We start from the raw sequence: 15,464 nt of genomic DNA, 5'->3' as shown, positions 1-15,464 counted from the left end.
ACATGACAACCTCTCCTACTGCTGAAGTAAAGGAGCAGAATATCAGATAGTATAAAACATGATACTGTAGGCCCTCCATGTCCATTATGTTCTAAGTGAGGCAGAGAGTTGTACTGTTGCACTGCCATACTATTTGACAGTTTAACTGGTGTTCAAGGCTCAAGAGTGCAGGGAATTATCAAGAGTTCACTGCGTTTAAAAAAAATCTGGAAGGGATAAGGTAAATCAGGAATCAATGATTAGGTGATGTGGTTTGATGTGTGGAGTTTGAAGCTCACAGAAGATGATTGAGGTCAGCAAGGAGTTTTGAAATCAAGGGAGAGAAATTGTGTCAAAATGGGAGATAGCGTAGTGATTCTCGAGATCACAGGAAGTGTGTGTCCCATCATCAGTACTCTTGCTCTTCCAATTGTGGACTTCCATGTTTTTAAGATTTACTACAAAACAAACAAACTGAACTTCACATTACCTAGCCCTGATTTCAATACCCTCGTATCCACAGTGCTAAAAGCAACAACACATGAGGTGGCAGAGGTTCAGAGACTCCTTTTCTCATGCTAGACAAAGAGACATGCTTGCAAAATGAGAAAAAAATGCAGGAAATCACAAATAACATTGCAATCAATAGATTCTCTCATTAGTTAAGGCAAAGTTTACGTCTGTCTGAGGGCGAGCAGACTATCCCTCAGGCAGAAGCATACTTACCTCTGCGGTCAGCAACCTATTGGGACAGTTATTAACAATGGTAAAAAATTTGCGGAGGCCCATCTCCAGTTGAGGCAAAAGCAGTATTGTACAGTCTGCATATCTGTGGAAGTAAGATTCACATGCACTTGAAAGAAGCTTCAGCAGCACAACATCCTAACTTTAAAACAATGCTGAACATTAATGAGAGCTTAATCAGGTACGTACTTTTGTTAAGTAAAAAATGAGGTCTGCAGATGCTGGAGATCACAGCTGAAAATGTGTTGCTGGTCAAAGCACAGCAGGCCAGGCAGCATCTCAGGAATAGAGAATTCGACGTTTCGAGCATAAGCCCTTTGGGCTTATGCTCGAAACGTCAAATTCTCTATTCCTGAGATGCTGCCTGGCCTGCTGTGCTTTGACCAGCAACACATTTTCAGCTACGTACTTCTGTTGTTCATTCTGAGCTGATTTTCAACAGATCTAAATCTCGGTTTCTATGGTGTGTATTCACTGTAGATTTTAATTTTTAAACAAAGTTAAATTAGGAACAAAAATTGTTTTAAACATGGAAAAGAAATTAAAGTCATAAAGGTACAAAAGGAAGCTGTTCAGCCCATCAATTCCGTGTCAACTCCCTCCACAGCAGTCCAGTCAGTCTCTTTCCCCCGGACCCCAATCAAAAATAAACTCCTTGTGTCGGAGTTCACCATTGCAACGCAATAGTGCAAAGCCCCTTAAACTAAAAAATCTCACTACTGAGGCGAGATGCTTTTAGAGGTCTATCATCGCCTCCGTAACCACTAAGCGCAAGTCCCGGTTTTTTGCTATTGATTGCCAAAGGGCTTAAACTCAGGTTTTTCTTTGCAAAGATACACAAATCCAACCAAAGAACTTCTGTCTACTTATTTACCCATTCAAATTTCCTCTGTATTGTTTTTATTTACATTGTTTATTTGAATAAGTAATTGTAATTGATAAAAATTAATTATAAATCAACTGAATTAGACACTGCCCATGTATCTTTTGTAGGGTTGCACAATAACATAAGAAGTGGACCCAGTAGAAGGCCACAGAATCACTGAACCTGCTCAATCAGTCCAGAAGATGCTGAAAATGTGTTGCTGGAAAAGCGCAGCAGGTCAGGCAGCATCCAAGGAGCAGGAGAGTCAACGTTTCGGGCATGAGCCCTTCTTCAGGAATCCTGAAACGTCGACTCTCCTGCTCCTTGGATGCTGCCTGACCTGCTGCGCTTTTCCAGCAACACATTTTCAGCTCCGATCTCCAGCATCTGCAGTCCTCACTTTCTCCCAGTCCAGAAAATGCCCAGTTAAACTTCAATAAATCTCGATTTAACCCCTTGACCAGCATATCCAGTGGTCCTTCTAGAATCCAGAAATCTAATCGATTCCAGTCTTGAATATATTCATCAACTGAACTGCAAGGACCCTCTTGGATAGTGAATTCCCAAGACTTATAACTCCTTGGATTTTGATTGTTTAACGTAAAACCAACACCACCATCAATGTCCTGTTTATGAAAGTGGTGACTTCTGACACCAATTCAACACAGTCAATGGTGTGAATGAAGAATACATGTCCAACTTCACAGAAATAAAAGATCCTACATTTGTGGTGGTTTTCAATGACAGGATGTCCCAGGTGATTTATAGCCAAAGTCAGAAGTCATACAAAACCAGGCTATAGTTTAACAGGTTTATTTAAAACCACAAGCTTTCGGAGCACTGCTCCTTTGTCACGTGGACACTCCACCTAAGACAGCAGTCGAGACCTAATCATAACCTCTCATTCCTGACAGTGCAGCATCTTCTAACAAATGAACATTTTTTCCAAAACTTCCTGGATCACAGTCTTCAGTTTCAAGCAATGCCACAATAAGTCAACTTTCTTTTTATCCTACCGCTGATCTTTGTAAGCTGCAAGTGCATCTTTCCAATAAGGCAGCATAATTTCCACTACAAAATCAGATTTCTCAATAATAGCCTCTGCTGCAGCAATAGCCTCTTCATTAATATCTGTTTTAAAAAAAAACAAAACATTAAATGCTTGAGTGGTAAATTCTATGTATTATTTGTTTTCCACAACTTGAATAATGCTGAAGAAAGGTACGTTACTGAGATCTTTAGCCTTTAACTCATCAGGATGGATGCAAGAATGCTACATTTCAAACAAAGTAAATTATACTACACAAAAAGAGTGCCTACTTTCCTCTTGCTTTCTCTATAAAAACAGCTCCACCAGAGTCTGACTTACCAACAAGGTAGTATCCTTTTCTTCTGTCGTGTGCTAATTGATGGGCAAGTCAGAGTCTGATTAGCTGAGGTGTTCAATGGAGAAAGCAATAGGACAACAGACTCTCTTTTCTTCTGTAGTATAAATTGTTGTTTGAAATGTAGCATTCTTGCAATTGTCCTGAGTGCATGATGGAACGTTTTGGCAAAATGGGTCTATTTCTCATTCACTTTTGCTTTGCCGAAGGTATTGACTGCACCTTGGTGGTTTACAGGTACCCGATCTCCTTTGGCACTGTCACCAAATGGCCATCCTTCCAATGTGCAGTCACAATAATCAACAGAAACTCTAGTCAGTTTAACCCAGGAGAACCAATTCTTCTGAGGTTTTTTTAAAGGGGTCACTTTGACTGTGGGAGTTGGGGATGTGTGCATACATTGGGTGGGGTATGGTATGGAATGGAATGATGTCCAATGCCCATTCGGTCTCCCCTCACAAAATCTGATGCATGGAGGCAGGAAATCAATGAAAATACTTGGTAGTGCAGTTGGGAGTTTTGCAGCTCAGAAGTTCCTTCCCTTAACCAGCTGAGATAGTATGAGAGATAAATTTCACATGGCTCACCAGGGAAGACAGCAAGTTCCTTCAGCTGTGTCAATTTGAAATAAGGTCGATGGAGGAGTGAGAGATTTCTGCAAGCCAGGACATCCTTCAATTTCTGCCCTAATCCAGCTGTTAGTATCAGCAGCATAGAGATGTACCTAGACATAATTAAATAACAACAAAACAAGGATTGATCATGTGTTCTAAAAGATTGAATAATCTGCTTTAAATGAAACATTGGACTAATAAAGGCTGAAAATACCAGGAATAGGATTTAATTTGAAAGCTGTGCATTTTTGCAGACCTCAGGAATTGCAATTCTTTTCTCATTACCTTGCATATGTTTCGTACACAAGCAGCAGCTCAAAATCTGCCCCACTTTATATTCAAATCATTGTCCGATCGGGTTGAAACTGGAATCCCTAGTTATACAAATATCAAGAATGCACTATAGCCTCCAATGCTGAAAACTAAATTACAGTCATTTAATTCTGTTTTTTTCTTGACCAAATGGGCTAGCACCCTCAGTAACTGACCACTTTAAAGTCCTCATTGGACTTGATTAAGTTACCAAAAGGATCGATGATGGCAGAGCATAGACATTGTTTACTTAGATTTTAGTAAAGCCTTCAACATGGTTCCGCATGGAAGAATAATTAGTAAAGTTAGGTCACATCGGACTTAAAGTGAGTTGGCCAACTGGATACATAATTGGCTTAACAGCAGGAGACAGAGTGGTGAAGGATTGCTTTACAGACTTGAGGCCTGTCATCAGTAGTATTCCACAGGGTTCAGTTCTGAGTCCTCTTTTGTTTGTCATTCATATAAATGATTACATGAAGAATATAGAAGCCATGGTTAGTAAGTTTGCTAATGACACCAAAATTGGTGGCATAGTAGACAGTGAAGATTTTCTCAGATTACAAAAGGATCTTCATCCAAATGAAAAATGGCAGATAGAGTTCAATCTGGATAAATGTCAAGTATTGCATTTTAGTACAAGGGTAGGGCTTGTACAATTAATGGTATGGCTTTGGGTAGCATTGTAGAATAGAGGGACATAAAGGTGCAGGTACGTATTTCTTTGGGGTTTGCTTCACAGACAGGGTGGTTAAAAAGACATTTGGCATGCTTGCCTTCATTGCTCAGTCATTTGAGTAAAGGAGTTGGGAAGTCAAGTTGAGACATTGGTGAAGCCTCTTCTGGAACACTGCCCAGTTCTGGTTGCCAAGTTATAGGAAGGATATTATTAAGCTGGAGAGGGTTCAGAAGAGATTTACCAGGATGTTGCTGGGTATAGAAGGTCTAATTTATAAAGAAATGCTGGATAGGCTGGGACTTGTTTCACTGCAGCATAGGAGATTGAGAGGCGACCTGATAGAAATTTATAAAATAGTGAGATGTATCGATAGAGTTAATGGTAGTTGTCTTTTCCCTAGGATATGGGATTTCAAGACTAGGGGCCACATTTTCAAGGTGAGAGGAGAGAGATTTTAAAAAAAGAAGAGGCAATTTTTTTTTAAAAAACATGTGTGGCATGAACTTCCTGATGAAGTGGTGGATGTGGGTATAATTACAATGTTTAAAAAACACTTGGATAGATATATGAATAGGAAAGGTTTGGAAGGATATGGGCCAGGAACAGGCAGGTGGGACTAGTTTACTTTGGGATTATGTTTGGCATGAACTGGTTGGACTGAACAGTCTGTTTCAATGCTCTATGACTCAATTTACACCTTCCATCATAAGCTGATGCCTAATCTATATCCGTAATTTCCCCCAATTTTTTGTCAGTTCCTAACAATTTCCATTCTACCAACATTAGCCTCTGTGCATGTGTCCCTTCATCCATTTCCAAACCCTCAGACATACTCTTTGCAAGTTCATCCCTAACCTCCATGTTTAAGAACCTCCTTAACTCCCATTTCTTTGGCCAAGCTTCCGACAGACACTGTCACCTTTACATCTTCTAAAGGGCCACTTGTCTGCCTTGCACTTACTTGGTAAATTCCTTGCTTTCATCCAATTTCACACAAGTTGTTATTCTAAATTTTCAATAATAGATAAATGTGAGGATGGCAGAATTGACATTTGCAACCAAATACTTACATTGGAGGGATTTCTGGAGGAGCAGCAAATCCATGCCACAAGATGTTGCGGAGATTTAAGCTTTGTGGTGATCCTAAGAACACTCGCAGCACGTTCATCTGTAATTGGATAATGACATATGGTATTAATTTACTAGAACGTGAGCTAATACATACTTCACACAGAACACTGGGGATGGACATATCATTTAGATAAATTTAATTAGAGGGGACATGATACAGTTTTAGCAATGTTCTGTTAAAAAGATAAACAGAAAATTATTATTTTAAGCAGCAAAGAATCTTACCACATTCTGTCCAAATATAGCAGCCAGCTCTTGTGAAGCCAGTAGATCTCTCAGGAGAAAGGGACATTCTTTGCCAACCGTTAGGAATACCTAATGTACAGGAAAATCATCTGCTTTACAATGTCCATGAACAGAACATGCACCACACGAGAGGTTAATTTTCATCTTCAAGTAAAGTTGACCCAACTGCCAATGACCATGTTTATTCACCCTTAGACCATTCAATCCAAAGTTATATCATTTCACTTCATTACATAGATTTGTCCACTCTCCAACTCTCACACCTCTTGAAGCTTGGGGTTGCAAAAGAAAATGAAAGGAGTTATGTTCCGCGTTATCAAGCGACGTGTTAGGGCTTGAATCACAGAATCCCTACTGTGTGGAAGACCCTCTAAACAGCATCCCAAGCAGACCCAGCCCTATCCTATTTCTTTAACCCTGCATTTCTCACTGGCTAATCAACCTAGTCTGCAAAAGCCAGTACACTATGGACAATTTAACACGGCCAATCCACCTAACCTGTACATCTTCGGACTGTGGGAGGAAACCGGAGCACCCGGAAGAAACCCATACAGACACAGGAAAAATGTGCGAATTCCACAGAGATAGTCGACAAGGCTGGAATCAAACCCAGGTCCCTGGTGCTGCGAGACAGCAGTGCTAACCACTGAGCTGTTAACAGAAACTGAATGGAATGAATGGAAGCTAAACTTCTGAATCAAATGCTTATAGAGGAAGGAATTTCCGAAGTTCAGTATACTTCAATTATATTTGTCCCACTATTGTTTCCTGTGCTTTCAGCTTTTGGATCCTAAACACTGGAATTTTCATCTGAAACTGTCCGACTTTCTATCTCTCCGTGCTACTTTAAGATGTTTTAAAATCTACTGCTGATTAAGATTTTGGTCAACAGTTTGAATATCTCCTTATCTGCCTCAATGTCAAACTTCATTTGATAAGACCACAAATTGGGATGTTCCAGTAATTTGCAAGGTGCTGCACAAATGCATCTGCCATTCCTCAGCCCATCTGATCACGGTCCCATTATACTCAGAGGTAACCTTCTTTGTTGTCCACGGCACCACTAACCTTGGTGTCATCTGCAAACTTACGAACCATACCTCCTACGTTTAATTCCAAATCACTTATATAAGTGGCAAAGCAATGGACCAAGCACTGACCCTTGTGGCACACTGCTGGTCACAGGTCTCCAGTCTTAAAAGCAACCCTCCACCACCACCCTCTGTCTCCTACTTTTGAGCCAGTTCTGTATACAAACGGCTAGTTCTCCCTGTATTTCATGTGATCTAACCTTGATAACTAATCTACCATGCAAAACCTTGTTGAACGGCTTACTAAAATCCATAGGTCATATCCACTGCTCTACCTTCATCAATCCTCTTTGTTACTTCTTCAAAAAACTCAATCAGTAGTTTACAAAATCAGAAGACATGATATACACAACTTATTTTCAATGCAAGGCAATTTCTTCCCATCATGAAAAGAACACTTTATCACTGACTGTATAATTCAAGACTTTTTGTTGAAATGGGGTAAAAATGAGATTAAAAAGACAGAACTTTTCATAAAAATGTAAAGTATTTATTATGTTTCCTGAAAATGTGCAACAGCTAGCTTATAGAAAGTGTCTTGAGCACTGGACACAAAACAGCAACAAGCTCGGTCTACAGAACAATGGTAGAACATCTCTTCCTTACGACTCAAAGACATTGACTATATCCAGCAGGCACTTCAAAACTCTGGAGAAGTACCACCTTGCCAACTCTGCAAAAAGCTGCAAATTCATTGGCTGGATAGATGCATGACCATTTATCTTCTGGCTTAGGGCAAAGCCATCAATATTGAAGGACTGACCATGCGCAATTAGCTCCACACATCTGACACAAGATTCTTGAAACAAGAACTTTACTCAAGGCTTCAACCCAGCAAGTGAACCTCAGGAGGGCAGAGAAAACGTTTCAAAGACAACCTCATAGCCTCATTGAAAAAGAGCTATAATTCCACTGACAAACCTGGGAAAACTCTGACCCAAGGTCACCTGATATGGCAGGAAAGCATCTATACATCTCAAGTCTCAATGAGCTGAAGTCAAGCATCAGAGCAAGAAATGCACAGCAACTCAGATATCCCACCCTCTCATTCCTTCAATCCCCCATTTATTTCATCTGTGATGGAGACTATAGCTCGTCCATTTGACTCTTCAGACACCCGAGAACTCATGTTTGGTGTGGGAGCAAGTCATAGAGATGTACATCACATACAGTCCCTTCAGTCCAACTCGTCCATGCCAACCAGATATCCTAACCTAATCTAGTCCCATATCCCTGTTAACACTTACTATTCAAATACCCATCCAGATACTTTTTAAATGGTGCAATTGTACCAGCTTCCGTCACTTCCTCTAGTCTCAATCACAAGGAACTGCCTAAGATGACTACAGACATAGCTTGTGCTATTTGAAAGGATTACGTGACAAGGTTATTTTTTTTTAAAACTATGAATAATTCAAGTCAAAATACAACTTTCTTTTTGTGAGCAACTGGGATTTGCAGAGCAAAAGGTATATTTTGGGACTTGCATCTAATGCAGTTTGCACAGATGAACAGGATTTCTCCCTTTCTACCTTTACAGATAAACAATAACTCTAATTCTGTTGGTGTACATTAAGTCTAGGAACCGATTAGAACAAGCTTATGGACATGGATTCAAACATACATGAGAACGGGTGAAGATATAATTTCTGCAGATGATAAATATGTGGAGTAGGAAATGTGGGGCAGAAAAAATGTTGCAAATGAGAAAGAAATACTGCTGAAGCTTTTTATTTTGCATTCATCAGGAAGGAATTACAAGGAAACTAAACCTCCAAAGGGAACAATTTATATTGTATGAAAAGATGGTGCTGATTAGTTGCAAGTTGATTCTGATCAATATCAGAATTGCCATGGAGAACATAGAGTCATAGAAATGTCCAGCATGGAAACAGACCCTTCGGTCCAACCCGTCCATGCCAATCAGATATTCCAACCCAATCTAGTCCCACCTGCCAGCACCTGGCCCATATCCCTCCAAACCCTTCCTATTCATATACCCATCCAAATGCCTCTTAAAAGTTGCAATTATACCAGCCTCCACCACTTCCTCTGGCAGCTCATTCCATACACATACCACCCTCTGCATGAAAAAGTTGCCCCTTAGGTCTCTTTTATATCTTTCCCCTCTCACCCTAAACCTATGCCCTCTAGTTCTGGACTCCCCGAACCCAGGGAAAAGCTTTGCCTATTTATCCTATCCATGCCCCTCAATTTTGTAAACCTCTATAAGGTCACCCCTCAGCCTCCGAAGCTCCAGGGAAAACAGCTCCAGCCTGTTCAGCAGCTCAGATCCTCCAACCCTGGCAACATCATTGTAAATCTTTTCTGAACCCTTTCAAGTTTCACAACATCTTTCCGATAGGAAGGAGACCAGAATTGCATGCAATATTCCAATAGTGGCCTAACCAATGTCCTGTACAGCCGCAACATGACCTCCCAACTCATGTACTCAATACTCTGACCAATAAAGGAAAGCATATCAATCGCCTTCTTCACTACCCTATCTACCTGCGACTCCACTTTCAAGGAGCTATGAACCTGCACTCCAAGGTCTCTTTGTTCAGCAACACTCCCTCGGACCTTAACATTAAGTGTATAAGTCCTGCTAAGATTTGCTTTCCCAAAATGCAGCACCTCACATTTATCTAAATTAAACTCCATCTGCCACTTGTCAGCCCATTGGCCCATCTGGTCAAGATCCCATTGTAATCTGCGGTAACCCTCTTCACTGTCCACTACACCTCCAATTTTGGTGTCATCTGCAAATTTACTAACTGTACCTCTTATGCTCACATCCAAATCATTTATGTAGATGACAAAAAGTAGAGGTCACAGGCCTCCAGTCTGAAAATCAACCTTCCACCACCACCCTCTGTCTTCTACCTTTGAGCCAATTCTGTATCCAAATGGCTAGTTCTCCCTATATTCCAAGAGATCTAACCTTGCTAATCAGTCTCCCATGGAGAGCCTTGTTGAACGCCTTACTGCAGTCCATTAGATCACATCTACTGCTCTGCCCTCATCAATCTTCTTTGTTACTTCATCAAAAAACTCAATCAAGTTTGTCAGACATGACTTCCCACGCACAAAGCCATGTTGACTATCCCGAATCAGTCCTGTCCCTCAGGATTCCCTCCAACAACTTGCCCACCACCGAGGTCAGGCTCACTGGTCTATAGTTCCCTGGCTTGTCCTTACCACCCTTCTTAAACAGTGACACCACGTTTGCCAACCTCCAGTCTTCCAGCACCTCACTTGTGACTATCGATGATACAAATATCTCAGCAAGAGGCCCAGCAATCACTTATCTAGCTTCCCACAGAGTTCTCGGGTACACCTGATCAGGTCCTGGGGATTTATCCACCTTTAACCGTTTCAAGACATCCAGCACTTCCTCCTCTGTAATTTGGACATATAGTTTACATTTGATTAGACTTACAGTGTGGAAACAGGCCCTTCGGCCCAACAAGTCCACACCGACCCGCCGAAGCGCAACCCACCCATACCCCTACATTACCCCTTACCTAACACTACGGGCAATTTAGCATGGCCAATTCACCTGACCCGCACATCTTTGGACTGTGGGAGGAAACCGGAGCCCCCGGAGGAAACCCACGCAGACACGGGGAGAACGTGCAAACTCCACACAGTCAGTCGCCTGAGTCGGGAATTGAACCCGGGTCTTCAGGCGCTGTGAGGCAGCAGTGCTAACCACTGTGCCACCGTGCGGGTGTTGATATTGATGGATAAATTTCACACATCTTCTTAAAAGTTAAGATATTAAGAGATTTTTTTCAGATTAGAGATTTCTTTTAGATGGAACTGGTAGCTCCAACTTTGATGGGATTATTACTCAAGGAAAGTTGAAAATATGCTTGAGCTAACTCCACTTTCCCTATACAGCTAGTGATAATACACGAATAATGGTGGTATTTTAGCAATCAATTTGCTTGATTATAGAACTGAGTTATAGAGTCAGACAACACGGAAACAGACACAGCAGTCCTACTCGTCCATACCAAGCACGTTCCTGTCTGTGTTTGGTCCATATCCGTCCAAACCTTTCCTATTCAAAACGTCTTTTAAATATTGCATCTACCACTTCCTCTGGCAGTTCATTTCACAAACGAACCACTCTGTGGAAACAAACTTGCTCTTTAAGATGTTTTCCTCTCACCTTAAAAAAAGTCCCCTAGTTTTGAACTCCCCCATTCTAGGGAAAACACCTTTGCTATTCAGCTTATTGATGCCCCTCATGATTTTATAAACCTATACAAGGTCACCCCTCAACTTCCTACTTTCCAATGAAAAACAAAATCCCAGCCTATCTTCAGCATTCAGACCTTTCATTCCCAGCTAATTCCTGGTAAATCTTTTCTGAACCCCCTCCAATTTAAGAATACCCTTCCTATAGCAGGGCAAACAGAACTGCATACAGTACTCCAGAAGAGGCCAAAGACACTTCTGAGGGTATTTGCTGAAACTCACCATACTTCTGTCCCTTTTTTGTTTTGGCTCCCCAAGTAGTTAATATGACTTGTCTGCATAGGATGGTCCTATCTTGAGGTCCATCCTGTCAATTGCTTATTAGACAGGATGGACCTCAAGAGGATTTGTCAGTCTGTCTCTCTCTTTCAAACCTTTGTTTTGCCTACTGGTGAAAGGAAAAGTACTGCCATCCCTCAAAGTCAGCAGCACATCAAGTAGTATGTAATTTTAAAAAAAGTTGCTTTCATACTTACATCACCCAAAGCTCGTTCGAGACAAGCCGTTAACTTCATCATGCTGAGGGGTACAGCGGTGTATTGTGAATTCCTGATGGCTTCAAATGCTTCAACAAATAACTAAAACGAAGGAATCACACAGATTTCTTTGAAACAATACCTACATGAAATAACAAGAGTGCAATACATGTGTAGAAACAATCATGATCTAGCTCAAATGGTCAAAAAGACTCAAGGGGCTTAAATGGCTATACTTGTTCAATTTACAAAAAAAGTTCAAAATTTTCTTTCAGCAAATATAACGTCCATTCAATCAACTGTTAGTCTTCTGTTTTTGTTCACAGATTAACGATTGTTCCACTTAAAGATAGGTTTCATAATAATGAACAAATGAGATAGCAGAATAAAAATCAGAAATTGCTAGTGAAACTCAGCAGGTCTGGCAGCGTCTATAGGGAGAAAGCACAGTTAAAGTTTCAAGTTTAGTGACTCATCAGAACTGACAGCACCCAGGAAAAAGTGGCATTTTGAAGATGTGAGCAGACAGGTGGAGATGGAGCCCAGAGAGAGAGCAATGAAAGGAGTAGGTTGTTGAGTTAATTGTTGATGGTAGGCCAGGCCAGAAAAGAGGCTGAATAAATAACAATGATAGTGGAAACTAGGAAACAACTTGGCTATGCTGAAAGCAATCCATGTCGTGATAGGACCAGGGTGTGTAGAAGGCATGGAAGGATGGAATCAAGCTCTGAGGTTATTGATGAAAATGTGTTGCTGGTTAAAGCACAGCAGGTTAGGCAGCATCCAAGGAACAGGAAATTCGACGTTTCGGGCATAAGCCCTTCATCAGGCTTATGCCCAAAATGTCGAATTTCCTGTTCCTTGGATACTGCCTAACCTGCTGTGCTTTAACCAGCAACACATTTTCAGCTGTGATCTCCAGCATCTGCAGACCTCATTTTTTATCTGAAGTTATTGAACCTGATGTGGAGTTCTACAGGCTGCAGGATCCCCACGCATAAAGTGAGATGTTGCCCTTCGAGTTTGCATTGAGGTTTGGTGGGGTGGAACACTGCAGCAAGCCCGTATCAGAAATGCTGACATGGGAACACGATGGTGTGTTGGAGTGGCAGGCATTTGGAAGGTCGGGTCCATTTTCATGAACAAAACATAGGTGTTCTATAAAACGGTCACCTACCTGCGTTTCATCTGTACAGCAGATCACATTGAACAGCAAATACAGTAGACCAGGTCTCCAACATTCACAGTTCTTTGTTTTATTTAAATGAGATAGTGGTCACATTAGCAACAAAATTCAGCTACAAACCAAATCAGAGTCAGTACCATTACTGTAGGAGGCATTATCAATTCCAGTTATCGAAACATCCTTTGAGAAAATCATGAGGATGTCATTTAAAATTTTAATTGACGTTTTTCGCTTTATGACTCCCCCATTCGCAGCTAGAATCTGCCACTTGCCACCTTGTACTTCCTGTCTCCAGTAGCTAATACTGGAACACTTCTGTGCTCCTCCATTTTTATTCACCATACAACCATAGGTGAACATTGTGGTGGTGAACATTGTGGTGGGTACAGGACAGGTTAGTTGAAGAACTTCATAATGCTGCTCCTGTCATGTCAGCACGCAACAGTTTTCCCTTGAACGCTGGAGGCTGAGGGATGACCTTAGAAAGGTGCATGGATAGGGTAAATAGACAAAGTCTTTTCCCTGACATAGGGGAGTCCAGAACTAGAGGGCAGAGGTTTAGGGTGAGGGGGGAAAAGATATAAGAGACTGAACGGGCAACATTTTCATGCCACGAGTGATACGTGTATGGAATGCGCTGCCAGTGGAAGTGGTGGAGGCTGGTACAATTGCAACATTTAAAAGGCATCTGGATGAGTATATCAATAGGCGGGGTTAGCAGGGATATGGGCCAATTGCTGGCAAGTGGGAGTAGATTAGGTTGGGATACCTGGTTTGCATGGACAAGTTGGACCATAGGGTCTGTTTCCATGTGTACATCTCTATGACTCTAGTTGGGGATGGTGAAAAATATCTAATTAAAATTAAGATTTATACAAGTCAGTTGAGGAGGATACTGGAAAGGTGAGAAAAGCTACCGATAAAAACTTGCCATAGCTCTGGGAAGTTTTAGATGCTTGCACTCAAGAAAACCAGTCTCTCAAAAAAATTTTGGCTGAAAATAGTACAAAGTCAATTTTCTGAATCATACCTCTGTGTTGTTAGTCCATTTGAACCACAGTCCATATTGATTGTTGAACTGCTGTGTATTGAGGGACAGTAGATGTACATGGACAGTTTTACATACAGGTCCCAGAAGTCTCACACTTTCTACGTAGTCCAGGTCATGTTCCTCTGTAACAACAGTTTGGACAGCATGATTATGCATTTCCCCATCTCTCTAGAATGCACCTTCGAAAACTAATTTTACAATTGACTTGAATAACAAAGGGAAAAAAGGAAAAACCTGTATCTCTAGTCCGTAGGTAATATGTAATAGCCTCCCAACAAATCTCTCCAGACACAGTGACTATGTGCTCCAGCTCCGGGCTATTCAACTCTATCAATCCAAGCCTGCAGACCATGTGATGCACTTCAGCTGAGAGACAGGTCTTTATAGGATTATTATATATTGCCATCTTAGTAAAACGTTAGGTTTAATGAACTCTGAAATAATTAGCACTCCACTCGTGCCCTCTCAGAATTCTCAGTACTTTACAGCACGTCTTTCCGCTTGAGCAGCAAATATAGCAACATTTATTAAATCAACCGTCATAGATTGGTTGGACGGAACGTGTTGCAAGTTTTGTTTAACCCGCAACGAGTTAGGCCGGCTCTATCAAAACCAGTGTTGCTGCAGTTCCTGAAGAAGACAGTCCACCACAACATTCTCAGAGCGCATAACCTCAGAAAACAGATTTACGACAGAGGGGAGGAAGAATTCCTGAAAAAGCCAGAAGAAAATGAAGATCAGATCCTTCACGATCTCCCCGAATGTTGGAGCAGCCTTGGACGGGCTGAATGGCCTACTTCAGTGACTGCGTTCTATGGCCCGCAGCCACCACAGATTGACGGCTTTACCAAAGGTTTCCTGACCGCCTGAAGAAGTGACAGATACAGACAATTGATGTCCTTATTAACCGGGGGATCGCTATCACAGCGGGCTATCCCTCTAGCAAGAGGAACATGCTGATTGTTATGAACTTCTCTCCGAGCTTCAATTCTCCGCGCATGCGCCACCAGGTGGGACGGGTAGAACTGACACGTGACAGACCGGCGCGCATGATCGGGTGGGTGGGGGCGGGCTGGGAATCAGCGCCCCGCCCCCTACCACGTGACGGAGACCAGCGTGCGTTATTGGGTGGGGGCGGGCTGGGAATCAGCGCTCCTCCCTATACCCCCGTCATAGAGACCAGCGCGCGGGATGTTGGCGGTCACGTGGCCGACCCGCCGAGCACGCGGCACCGGATTCAAAATCAAACCGGCAACGGTGGTTTAACGGTCCAGAAGCTCGGCGAAGAGGAATTAAAAGGCAGCGATGGAGGAGGATGAGGAGGATGAAGTTCTTAAGAGCCTGGGAGAGGAGATGGATGACACCACGGATATGGATGAACTGAAGGGGCAGGTGCCGTTAGGGCGAATGGGTTTGCCGCTACGTAAGAAGATCGC

The 15,464-nt window shown here is 42.0% G+C and overlaps 1 protein-coding gene across 3 annotated transcripts in view; it reads right to left on the bottom strand.

Annotated features, from left to right (window-relative positions):
• Nucleotides 1–14,997, bottom strand: part of LOC132819655 (endoplasmic reticulum membrane-associated RNA degradation protein-like) — a 55,943-nt gene extending 40,946 nt beyond the window's left edge. For 2 of the 3 annotated variants that reach the window (XM_060831271.1, XM_060831270.1), the window contains exons 1-8: nucleotides 14,263–14,997; nucleotides 14,008–14,150; nucleotides 11,792–11,893; nucleotides 5,935–6,024; nucleotides 5,649–5,746; nucleotides 3,561–3,697; nucleotides 2,605–2,719; nucleotides 706–808 (exon numbers count right to left, since the gene is read on the bottom strand). In XM_060831271.1, coding sequence (XP_060687254.1) covers nucleotides 706–808; nucleotides 2,605–2,719; nucleotides 3,561–3,697; nucleotides 5,649–5,746; nucleotides 5,935–6,024; nucleotides 11,792–11,893; nucleotides 14,008–14,150; nucleotides 14,263–14,434 — 960 coding nt within the window. In that variant the 5' untranslated portion in view covers nucleotides 14,435–14,997. Of the gene's footprint in view, nucleotides 1–705; nucleotides 809–2,604; nucleotides 2,720–3,560; nucleotides 3,698–5,648; nucleotides 5,747–5,934; nucleotides 6,025–11,791; nucleotides 11,894–12,968; nucleotides 13,009–14,007; nucleotides 14,151–14,262 lie in introns of those variants that run through there. The other variant, XM_060831272.1, reaches the window with a different exon arrangement.
• Between the last annotated feature and the right edge of the window lie 467 nt (nucleotides 14,998–15,464).

This window comes from Hemiscyllium ocellatum, chromosome 10 (genome assembly GCF_020745735.1).
Source record: "Hemiscyllium ocellatum isolate sHemOce1 chromosome 10, sHemOce1.pat.X.cur, whole genome shotgun sequence".
Lineage (NCBI taxonomy): Eukaryota > Metazoa > Chordata > Chondrichthyes > Orectolobiformes > Hemiscylliidae > Hemiscyllium > Hemiscyllium ocellatum.
This window is presented reverse-complemented; position numbering and strand designations above follow the sequence as displayed.